At 40.1% G+C, this 12,276-nt stretch overlaps 1 protein-coding gene across 3 annotated transcripts in view; it reads left to right on the forward strand.

Moving 5' to 3' along the window:
• Positions 1-12,276, forward strand: part of EMB2083 (AAA-type ATPase family protein) — a 377,023-nt gene that overhangs the window by 26,147 nt on the left and 338,600 nt on the right. For all 3 annotated transcript variants that reach the window (XM_089424030.1, XM_089424037.1, XM_089424043.1), the window contains exon 2: positions 1,792-1,964. In XM_089424030.1, coding sequence (XP_089280156.1) covers positions 1,792-1,964 — 173 coding nt within the window. The remainder of the gene's footprint in view (positions 1-1,791; positions 1,965-12,276) is intronic.

Consider the following 12,276-nt stretch of genomic DNA (forward strand, 5'->3'; position numbering starts at 1 on the left):
TTTTGATTCTCATGCTCCCTTGTATCATCTGCTTAGGAGAACAATTCATGCTAAGTTTCTAGGCAGGATTTTGAGCTCACCTGTTATGCCTGCCAACCATGTTTGCTTTGGTTTCTTATGTCCATAGGGCCAGATTCATGGCCTATAAGTAATACTCTTTAGGAGGAATTGATACCCACGCCTGTTATTATGTTCTTTTAGGCAGATTGCTTCAGCATACACAGATTGCTAAGCTGTGGTATCTTCTTGTCTGGCAACAATGGTAGTCTCAATCAATCATCTCCCCCCCGTCAGATTCTTTTCCCTTGGGAGTACATATAGGGCCTGTGTTCAGACCAAGTGGACCTCGCATCCCAGAGATCCAAAGCTACCAACCTAAATTGTGTTATAGATACTTCTTGCATGTGGTTGATGATATTGTTGCTCCCACTGTGTAATTGTGCCTTTAATCTTGTAGTGGGTGAATTTTTCACAAGAGCAGTTTTGGATCTGCTCATATCCCTTCAAGCTTAAGGGGTAATATGAGATTTATGGAGAAGACAGGATCTGTAAACTCTGCTCTACTGAAGTTGAATCTTATTAGGAGGCTATTGAACAGCTCCAGTAGATGATGGTGGTATAAGAGAAAATTAGAAAAACAACTCTATTACAGATGAAGAGATATCTAAAGCAATAAGCAAATGGAAACCCTAAATGACAATAGATCCAACCAAAACAAATGGACTGGCAATCCCCCCACCTAATTTTCATGGTTGATATGAAGCTGGTGATGAGAGTTGTGTCGCATCTATAATGTTGGTGCTGAGAAGCTTTGTCTGACTGACCTACTGTAGCAATGTTCCTGAGTTCATTTCCTTGTAGAACTTCTTTTAGATTGATGAAAGGATGTGATGAATTGACCATGATATTTATTTGTAATGGCTGTATTGATGGGCTTCCATCTGTTGAGTCATCTCTGGAATAGAAAGAGCTACACATGGTCCTCATATAGTTATTAGTGTTAATCGTGATCCACCAGGATCACATAAGAGGCAGTAAAATCTACCATGGATCTAATAGTAGCAGGACAGCCAAAGATAAAATGTTGTCCTGTTGCTGGCTCCAACTAGCAAAGCTGGCAGATCCTTTGGTTACTTGGAATGTCGTGATCTGTTCTGAATCCCAATTCAAATATGATGAGAATACACTTGATTCAAATCAAATATGATGAGAACATACTTGAAGCTTGCCTGCAGGTTAAATTTTCAGATTTTCTCCTTGAACAAATGGAGAGCAATTCCACATAGACAACCATCTCTAGAGATGGAAGACAACTATCACCAAGGATAGAGCAGAATTGGAAAGAGTACATCTGTGACTTCTTCCCAAACACAGATGATTTTACTGCTATAGATATTGTGTCTAGTTTTGGTGTCTTCATTGTCATAGATGAGGGCTATCTGCAAGTCCCCTCTCATTTATTTGCATTTTACCCGAGTTAAGTTGCATGGCTAGGTCATCAGAGTACTAGGTCTTACATACCCTGGCGTTATGGATTATGCCTCAAAAGTAGATTAGTCCTCTTTTCTATTTTCTCTTTTTTCTTTCTGATATTGTTTTATGATTGTACTTAGATATATATCTATCAGAGATGCATCAAACCCTCTCTCTTTTGTTGCGTATTCCTGCTGATTGGTCTTTATGTCCATTGATTTTTTTTTGGTCCTCTGAAGATATCAATAAAAGTTAAATTTAATTTTCCATCTTTAGTGTCACTATTGTCATGTAAATTATTGTTTTTTGTGGTCACAGCTGGCATCCTTTTGTGCGGGCAACCGGGAACTGGCAAAACATTACTGGCAAAAGCAGTAGCTTGTGAGGCAGGTGTCAACTTTTTCTCGATTTCGGCTTCCCAGTTTGTTGAGATTTATGTTGGAGTTGGTGCTTCTCGTGTACGAGCACTTTACCAAGAAGCACGAGAAAATGTAAGCTATATTGTGTGATTCATTTGATGCATCTATAGGCTTTGATGTAGTTTACTGCAAGAGCAATTGAGGAAGAAGTATATCCATAACTTGTGGCACCAGGTCATATAAGATAGACCCTTTCTAAGATGGGTTCTTATCCGTTCTTTGTCCTGAAATACTGTATATTTCCGTTGATTTTATGATTATACTGCTTCCATCTGGTATGTGTAATATATCAAAGTCCCTTATTGCATATTCAAACTTGTTTGGTCTTTGTCATGTTATCATATATAAGAACTGGTAGTGTATATGAATTCTAGTCATTTAGCAATTTGAATGTGGTTTGCTTTGGACTTGGACATGCCATCACCCTAAGTTGTGAGAAGCACCAAATAAAAAGGAAATGAGTGTCCTGCATGTGATTTTGAGATTGTGAATTCTCCAAGGTTTTTCCTAAAGGAGAGATTTTCTAGACTAATGAAAAAGTATCCAGAATACATAAATATTTGAAATTGGATACATAACTATGATTATGCATGCCCATCTGTATTTTGATGTCTAACTTCTGTTTACAGTGTATACAAGTATTTACAAATCGATTATTTCACTCTTCTAGTGTTTAAAACAGGGTTGCAGGGGAGCACTCCCCCCTCACGCTCCCGCTCCCAATTCGCGCTCCGAGCGGGAGTGGCTCTTGAGCCCCTTGGGAGCGCGCTCCCTGCCTTTTCAGGAGCGTTTAGTCTTTTTTTGCAGTAATATTCCAAATGCAATTTTTTTCAAAGAAACAAATAAGTTTTGAGTGGGGCAGCGTAATGATCAAGCATATGACCCTAGTATTGAGTGGTTCCAACCTCATTGGATTTCATATGGAGAAAGTAGAATTTTAGATTTCATTCAAAATCCAGCAGACATCAGTTTTTCAGGATTTCAAGATTTGGGGGATTGCAATGTTTCCATTGGATTTTGTCATGTCTTAGGGTATGGAACTCGTATAACTCGTATTTAATCAAGAGCACCAATCCCTCTATATACCTTGATGTTAGTGACATTGGTTGTTGAACTCCTCTATCATGACCCTCCTAAAAATGTACACATCACTCAAACAAAATCTTGACTTGATATGCCATGCTTTTTCTATCTTATGTTAATATGCTAGAGGATGATATTAATGACAAAGATCCCTATACAGATTTAGAGGTTATGACAAAGATACCTCTGGATATTAATGCTTAGAGGGTGATATTAATGACAAAGATCCTGCTTTTCCAACAAGACTAAAAAATTAGACATTTATCGCGGTGGTAAGAGGCCCAAGCATTAGCAATAGATAATAGGTTTACTTGTTTTTTCTAATTTCTAGTAGTTTTTATAACTATTGATTCTTTCATATTTATTATGATATTTTTTGTAAGCAATATATGACAATTTAAGTTTGAAGTTTGAAGTTCGCAATTATAACTCATTAGTAATCAATTATGAATATGATGCTTCATGAAAGTTGAAAGTTGTTTCATTTCATTTCATGTTAGATATTATTTGTTGTAACGGTTACACTTAGCTTACAAGTACAACTTTGGTGATCAATGATGATAAATGTTATATATTGAATTTTGGAAGCTTGAAACTTTAAGATTGATGAATCATGTGAGTCAATATGTTGTATGTTACTATGTTACTAACTTGTGGACGTGGTTGATGAAGATTATAACTTCTAAATGATTGTTGTTATATGATTCAATCTATGTTTTTATGTTATTTATATCTAATTCATCATTCTACGTTCTTTTGTTGACATATATGCATCAAAATATAAAAAATATATATTATATAAAAAACTCCCCCGGAATCGCTTCCAAACTGGGAGCTTCTGAAAATGTCACTCCCGCTCCTGCTCCCGTTTTCGCTGATGCTCCCCTTTTTGGCTCCCTCTTCCAAGTAACCTTGGTTTAAAATATTACAAATGCATGTAATTGGCAGCTTATATTCATCAAGCTTGCATTTTATCCAAATTTATGACCCACAACACAAGATGATGTGACCAAAAAAGTAGGTCAATGGATATGGAGAAAGCAACATGTTGGAATCACGACTTCATTACACCAAAACCCACAGGTGTTAGTAAATGGATGCATCACCAAAGTTAATGGATCCTCGGGATGCGATTAAGCACATGTCGTAAAACACACGGGGAGTGCTAGATTATCCAATGCCCAACAATTTGCCCCAGCGTGAGCCGATGGTGTTTCAAACTCGAGACCTTTGGCTCAGTGTAATGAACTAGGGCAATTTATCCTAGTATTCCATATAACAATTTATCTTAATACAATGGCTAAATTGTATAAACATTAAATATTACTCATTGAGGGTTTCTTGTTGGTGCGGCTCCCCTTCAACATGTATGGAGACTTCATCTTCTTTGAAATTTATGTCCAAGTTTAGCTTGTGTCCAACGTCCATACGAATCATCTACTGCTATTGCACGTGCGGGGGCCAGTAAAACAACCTCTAGATGCCTTGCAAGGTCTTTTTTGTGCCTGGACATTGATTCGAATTAGAGAGATGACTCCTAGCTGACTGTTATAGGACTCGTACCCTTCCGCTGCCTTAAGGAACAATTGCTTATAGCCAAAGCCGAAATCCAGTCAAGAAAGAAAACTATTGCCATCTGAAATGGATAGGACCTGCAATCAAACAAGAGAATTTCGCTGTCTCAAAGAAATACCTGTGCTAGAATAGTGCTCGCTGCTTCCCATAGTTATCACTTGACCAAAACATAAATGCGTCTCCCAAAATTACGCTGTCTCAGGCATAAATTTAGAACAAAGGGGAATAATAAAAGGTTGTCAACTAGGGTGGAATCTTTCACCATTGAAATGGACAAGAGAGAGAAGGTGTCTAATAAATGTTGGAGCTAAGGCTAAAAAACAAATGATTTGATTCACGCTTCATGCTCCAAAATGAATTCAATCCTCCTCTATTTATAGATTTTCTTGAGGGGTTTCATCGTCTTAATTGGTTGATTAAACCTTACTCAAAACCCCAATTTTGGGTTTTTTTGCCCAGTTGCCCCAAAACTTGCCGAGTAATGGGTATTTTGGGGTTTTTCCCCTTTTTTGGTGGACTATAGCCTATGGGGATGGATAGGCTAATGAGTCCCATTTGTCCTCAATTCATAGAGGACATTGTTGCCCCCTTGCCTGAAATTGTTTGCTCTAAAGCAATTGCAAGTTCGGGTGCTGCAAAATCTGTGCTCCTTCCCATGTCGCATCCTCCTCTAGTAAATTATTCCATTTGATGAGATATTCCGGAATTACTCTTCCTTTTAGCTTCTTTTCCTACACAACGGTGATTGTTTCCGGAATTAGTTCCAGTTGTCCTTCTTTGTTTAAAGGTGGTAATTCGATAGAGGCATTGACCTGCTGACCACAAGCTTCTTGAGGCATGGCTTATGGAATACATTGTGGATTGTGTTGTCACTTGGTAGCTCCAACTCATATGCCACATCGCCAATTCTACAAAGAAATTTGAAGGCCCATAAAACCTCGACTTTAGTTTTTCTGCCCCGCTCTTCTTGAGTGTAGACTGTCTATAGGGCTGCAATCACAAGAAAACAAGATCTCCCACCTCAAGATAATGTTCAGTTCGAAGCTGGTCCACGTACATCTTCTGATGATTCTGAGCAACCTGTACAATTTCCTTGAGTACCTTGAGAATGTCTTTATTTTCCTGTATCCATTTTTGGAAAGGGGTGCTTTGCTGTCTCCAAAATTTTTGTCAATGAAGGATGGTGCATCATATCCATATAGAGCTTTGAAGGGTGTCATACTGATGGATAAGTGGTAGGTGGTTTTGTGGCAATGCTCCCCAAGGTACAACCACTTAATCCATGACTTCTGTTGACTCGTCACATAGTTCCATAGATACCCTTCAATCCACTTATTCACAATTTTTGTCTAACTATTGGTTTGAAGGTGATAGCTAGTGCTAGGGGTCAATTCAATTCCCACTAGCCTAAAAAGCTCTTGCTAAAATGTGCCCATAAATCTATTGTGACGATCACTGATTGTATTCTTTGGCAGTCCATGCAGTCTAAAGACCTCTTTGAAAAATAGTTTTTCTTCTTGTTTGGCCGAGTGATCAGTTGAGATGGCAAAGAAGTGTGCACATTTAGTCAACCCGTCTACCACTGTGTAGATGCAGTCCTTACCTTTTGTGCATTGGGTAACCTTGTGATGAAATCCATCGAGATGCTCTCCCATTTTTTCTGGAATTGATAGGGGTTGGAGAAGACTTGAAGGATGTGTATGCTCAAACTTATTCTGTTGGCGTATCATGCATTCCATGACATATTTCATCACATCTTCCTTGAGCCCTTTCCACGAAAATCGTTCTCAAATTTGTCGATATGTCTTGAAGAATCCCTGATGCCCAGCTGAAGTAATATCATGTATAACCTTCATAATCTTCTCCTTGAGTGTAGATTCAGGAACTATGTATATCCTGTCTTTATAATAAATTACTCCATCAACTATTTTGTACATGTCATCTTGGATGATCCAGTTGATTAGTGCGCAGGCAAATTGGGTTTTGGTATACTTTGCTGAGAGGTGTGCCTTCCAATCTTCTATGAGTTCCGTGAGAGCACATGCTACTAGTTTCTAGGAGAGTGCATTGGCCACAACATTCTTCTTTCCCTTCACATGCTCAATATCAAAATCATAAGCTTGGATCTTGCTTACCAATTTTTGTTGTCGCTCATTTAGGTCCTTTTGCCCCAGGGAATGATGCACGCTGTTGTGGTCTGTCCCATAGTTTTAAAAACCAGAATTGGTGACTGGACCAATCCACCTAATAAATTGGGTTTAAAAAACAAATGATTTTATTCGCATCAGTGATGGTGTTCGGGTTCGAATCCGGTTCGTGTTGGGGTTTGCCTTGATGTTCGACAAAACCAAAATGAACAAATTCGGCGTGCCTTTAAGTACAATGAACTTCGAACTTGAAAGAATTTTCTCGCCGAACGCGGTGACTAAGCTTAGAGTAGGATGCATTGCATATTGATTTTTGCATTAGAATTTAATATCATATTGATTGCTCATGGTAGATTAGATTGCATTTAGTGTAATATTAAATCTTAGAATATATTTTCTTTATTAGACGGTCTTATATATTTGATGAAAAATAAGGTGATCAAGGACGCCTAGTGCACATGCTCCGAAACATAGTCTGTGATGTGTAGGTGACAAGTCTGCGGTCCCAGAGGATTGCTGAGGTTCTCATGACCTCCCTGATTGATTACATGGATCATGTGCTCTACAATGAGCTCATGTCTCAGCTGGAGCCAAATGTGGCCCACCAAAAGTGGCTACCCCTTTGGAGAGCTTTTCTTTTTGATGTATCCTCCTTCAACCAACAACAACAACCCTTGATAGCCACTTGATAACTTTGATGTGCTACTTTATCTCCATCACTTGAGCTAGCCATTGTGTACCGTTGCCCATTTGTCGAGATCGTATGTTTGAAGGTGGGCCATCCAATCCCAAAGGTATGATTTTTCATTATGTAATTGGGTGTTTATGCTTGTTTTTCTTGGGCACACTTTGGTTTGGATTACTGGGTGACTTGGAAGGAAGAAGGGATTGACTGTAGTCTTGTTCCCTTACCTTAACTGGGGGGGTAATCCTCAATCCTAGTCCTGTGGGATCTCCCCTACTGGATTATAGCTTTAGGATGAGCAATACTTGGGAAACCTTGATTTTGGTAGCGTGGTCCTTGTTACCCACCATTTTGTGGATGATATCCCTGGGATTTTTTTTCTCCAAGATGGTCCTCAGCCGGGAGCCAGCAGCCCCTTGCAGCCACCAAATAACTCATTGTGTCATTTCTCTGCCTCCTGAGCCAGCCATGTAGACACTCACCCATCTGCCATGATCGTATGTTTGAAGGTGGTCCTAAGTCGGCAGCCGACAACCAGTAGCCCCTTGCAGCCACCAAATAGCTCATTGTCCCATTTCTCCACCCCTTGAGCCAGACATGTGGACCCTCACACATCTGCCATGATCGTATGTTTGAAGGTGGGCCTCCTAAACCTAAAGGTATGCCTTGTCATTTGGTAATTGAGTATTATAGTTTGCTTATCATGGATACTTCTAGGCATGGATTAATGGGGTAATTCGACGGAAAGAGTGGGCTACGTTCGTGTTCGTCCACTAGACCTCTTTTGGATGTTAACCTTGGACCCTAGTCGTGTGGGATCTTTTTTACTGACCCTTGGGCTTTAGGGATGATACTACATGGGAAACCCTGATTTTAGTTGCGTGTTCCTACGCCCTCACACATATGTATTACTCCCCTTCCACTTTTTATAACCCCATTCATCATTTTTCCCACCTGGGTCCACATTCCTCCACCAGGTCCACATATGGCTAACCTTCCCCTTCCCCTTGCCTATACCTTGGGTCGGGCTTGGAATGATGCCTCGGAGGTTGATGCAACTGAAAAGAAAAGTAAAATCATAATTGGCCACATTCAACAGGAAATGTACCATAAAATGCAAAAGATGCCCTGGGACAAACACATTTAGCATGTGGGCAAAAGCTAATACACGAGCTCTACCCCATTATCATGGCCATCACCCTGGTTCCTACATGCCCTAAATGAGCCTCCTTTATCATTTAGGAACCCATGATTGTCCCAACCCCTGGCGGGCAATGAACCGCCCCACCGTAAAGGGGGTATCCACTGCTATATCTCACACATCATGCTCATACCCCTTGAGCCTCGAGCACTGAATTAAAGAAAAATCATAAAAGGCAAAAGGCATATAAAGAAGAGCGGAAAAATCAAGCTGGGGCACCTCATGTACCTTGATTGCTTTCTCCTATACATTATATACCCAAGTTTGGGCTTCCCTTTTATTAGCTACCCTTGTACCCCAGCATGTGTCCTAGGGTTGCCCCTTTCATGCCCTACTCCATCCATCTTTTTATCACATGCCACCACCCTTTAAAGGATGTACCTTGGACATACTATCCCCCTTAGAAGTAGAAACCACCTAATAGGATACTTGGTTAACCCCATTTGGAGCTTGGAGACATTAACACATGCCAAAACCCGTTATGGAAGGGCATACCATTATGAAGTCCCCACTGTTGCCCATGGTTTGTAAGCTCTTTTACTTGATTTCCTTAATGACTTGTTGTATTGGAAGGCTAGGGGATGTATTGGATCTTATGCAAGATTGCAGTTGGTCTCTATTTTGGGTTTGGTCTCCCTATCCGGGGTCCTAACCCTCCAGAGGGCTACATTGGCACATGTAGGGTGTGCGTTGAGCGTCGTGGGCCTCCACAACAGTAGACAACACTCCATGGATCCCTAGAGATGTTCAGAGATTGCTCGACATTTACCTATTGGACGAGGAAGATGCACCTGGACCTCCTGGTTCATCTTTGCCCAACCCTCCCCACAGTTGTACCATGTACTTGGTAGATGACCTTGGGCTTGTATGTTGATGTGGCATCACTTACATTGTTATCTGAGCCCTTACAGATGTTCTATAGGCATCTTCGACTTACATGGAGACCCATAAGGTCACTTGTGTGCCCTCATTGCCATTGGGAGCACCACAAATTTATTATGTGGAGAATAAGGGGCTACCCTCTTGTCCATTACTTTTAGAAATCCTATTCATCATTATGGCACTTATGGACTTCATCAGGCTTCTTAGAGGGCCCAACGATATGCATTATTGATCATTTGACCTCTTGAGAGGCTTGTTATTTTGTTTATGAGCTAGTTTGGTGGACTTGTCACCAAAAGTTAGTTATTTGCACATTATCTTTGTTTTATGGGCTAATGTAGGCTCAAATAGCTAAATTACACTCCTTAGAGGTGTATAAATACAAATGATGAGAGTTAATTTCTCATCATCACTTGGTTTGAACTTGTATCGATCTTGAGATTTTCGCTATTCCTTATTGGTGGACGGAATTTTGGAGCATGGATGAATTTTGATGTGTGGATTGTATTTACTTGTCTTGGAGCTTCATGATTGGCAAGTTTATTGGTGGTTGGATATATTCTCTTGCATGTAAGTACCAATTTAATGCTATTATTCTTTTACTTTGTCACATGCATTTAAAATGAGATTTTCTCTATACTAGGGCTAGTTGCTACATGCATTTATTGCAAAATTGTGGAATGATGTTTCTATATAGCATATCTCTATGTATGGGCCATGTATGTTGAACAAATTTTTCTAGGGATAATTCTATGATCAAATATATCTTCACAAGCCACTCCACCTTGCAAACGAAGTATAAAATTTTTTAAGGTCACTTTTCGTTGCCCTAGATGACAAGCGAAGTTGATCTTAGAGCCTCCTTGACCTAGAAATGAAGTCTATCTTCATATTCTTCTTGACTCAAATCTCCCGAAAGGATTAGGCGCTAGTCTACCATAAGGTGATCACTTAAAGAAACAATTTTCTTCACCTCTCCTCCTTTATTCTAGGTCTAGCCACATTAGGGTTCCTAGGGCATCATTTACTTGTAACCACCCATATGAAAACTTCGATCTCTTGGCCTCAACTACGCTAGTGTCTCTCCCAGGGCTCCTCCAAATTTGAGGAAATTCTGATGGTGGGGTTGTGAGATATCCCAAGCCCTAGCCTCAAGATTGGTTTTGCCCTAGGTTTCCCTAGGCTAGTTCCTCATAGGGATCATTTTGCACCTTCAATTGAAAATCAATTCTTTGGTCCCTCTCTCTTCCTTGTTTAGGTCAAGTCTATAATTGGTTGCTAAACTCCTTCCTCTTGACTTGGGTCGACTTGGTCCCATACCTTTGAAAAGTCAACTCTTCAAAAACCACTTGGGAAACCAAGTTTAACAAGGATTTTAGGGTTTTGGAAGCTCTTTTACAATTCACACTCCTTAAACCTAGCCCTTAAATCCTCATCCCCTTCTCTTAGAAAGATTTGTACCTTGCTTAAGAAGCAAGCAAGTCCCATTCTTGAGCCTCCCCTAGGAAAGGTTCCCCGAGATCACTTCACACATATCTTAGTTGATATATCCTTTATAAGTGATTCTCTATATATCGAGTCTCCTCCCATTGGTGAAAGTCCGTAAAAGTACGAAGCTTTAGCTGTGGTGACAGTGGGTTATAGCTTCATTGTTGCTCTTAACCTAACAAGTGCCCCTCTAAGACGCCCCTGCTAGTTTGAGTGGTAACATTTTTGGCGCCGTTTCCTTGGACACAAAACGTGTGTTTTGTTCCTTGTACGACATATTAACACAACATTATTGGCAACTCCATTGGAAGAATGAAGCCATAGTTCTTCATTGAACTTTAAGGTAAATTCTTGTAGGGTGAAGCAAGCATTTTTCTAGGCATCTTTAAATTCACCTTGGCGACTCCTACATGTTTTTCATTTATATCTCAAATAGGTTGTCTTTCTTTGATAAATTTCCCGCTTTGGACGTTGCTAGCATCCTTGGGCATTCTAATCATGTCGCGGGAAGGATGGTGCGTGGGGTGCGCGTGTTTGATGGTGATCCACTCTCTGCAATTGACCACATAGAAAGATTTAATACACATGCTTCAAGAGAGAAGGTTTTCACCAAGATGTCCTTATGTTATTGTTCATGGGATCTCTCGTTGGTCATAACTCATGGATGCATGATCATGAACGTAGGAGTATCTCATCTATTGAAGAGTTCGTTGATGGCTTTCTTAGACATTTTCAAGTACACCTTGTATTAAGCATCCAAGAGGAAGCCTTCATCGAGCATCATCAAGACATTGCGAATTTAAGTAATAAGCAGGAAGACAAGTCCTCGGGTCCACATGATGAAAATGATTATTTTGAGGACATATGTGTTGGGAAGAATGAGTCTATGGAAAGTGAAGTTGAGACTAACCTTACCTTCTCAAAGATGGTACTCTTGATGATTCTCCTTTTGAGAACCCCTAGGAAGGTGATCCCGTTAGATCCTTACAAGACGACATTGGAGATTATTTCCATATTGAAAATGAGAAATGGGAAGTTTTTGGCTCTCAATTTCATTGTGCTCCCATTTATGACACCTACAAGGACGATGAGGTTGAGAGTGGTCCTCGCTTTCTCCGAAGCAATATTTATGAGGACATATCCATCGATACCCCTATTAATGAGAATTATCACTTTCCCTTGCATGAAAAGGAGCAATTGGAGATGATTGATTCTCCTTTTTGGGAAGACCCTATCTTTGATACCAACAATGATAGGATTGATAAGGCCCTTGCTCATACCTACCTTATGATTCTGGGAGTATATTCGAATCACTTGAGCCTC

Source organism: Pinus tabuliformis, chromosome 6 (assembly GCF_031772625.1).
Source record: "Pinus tabuliformis cultivar Carrire ecotype Pingquan chromosome 6, CPIR1, whole genome shotgun sequence".
In the NCBI taxonomy this organism is placed as follows: domain Eukaryota; kingdom Viridiplantae; phylum Streptophyta; class Pinopsida; order Pinales; family Pinaceae; genus Pinus; species Pinus tabuliformis.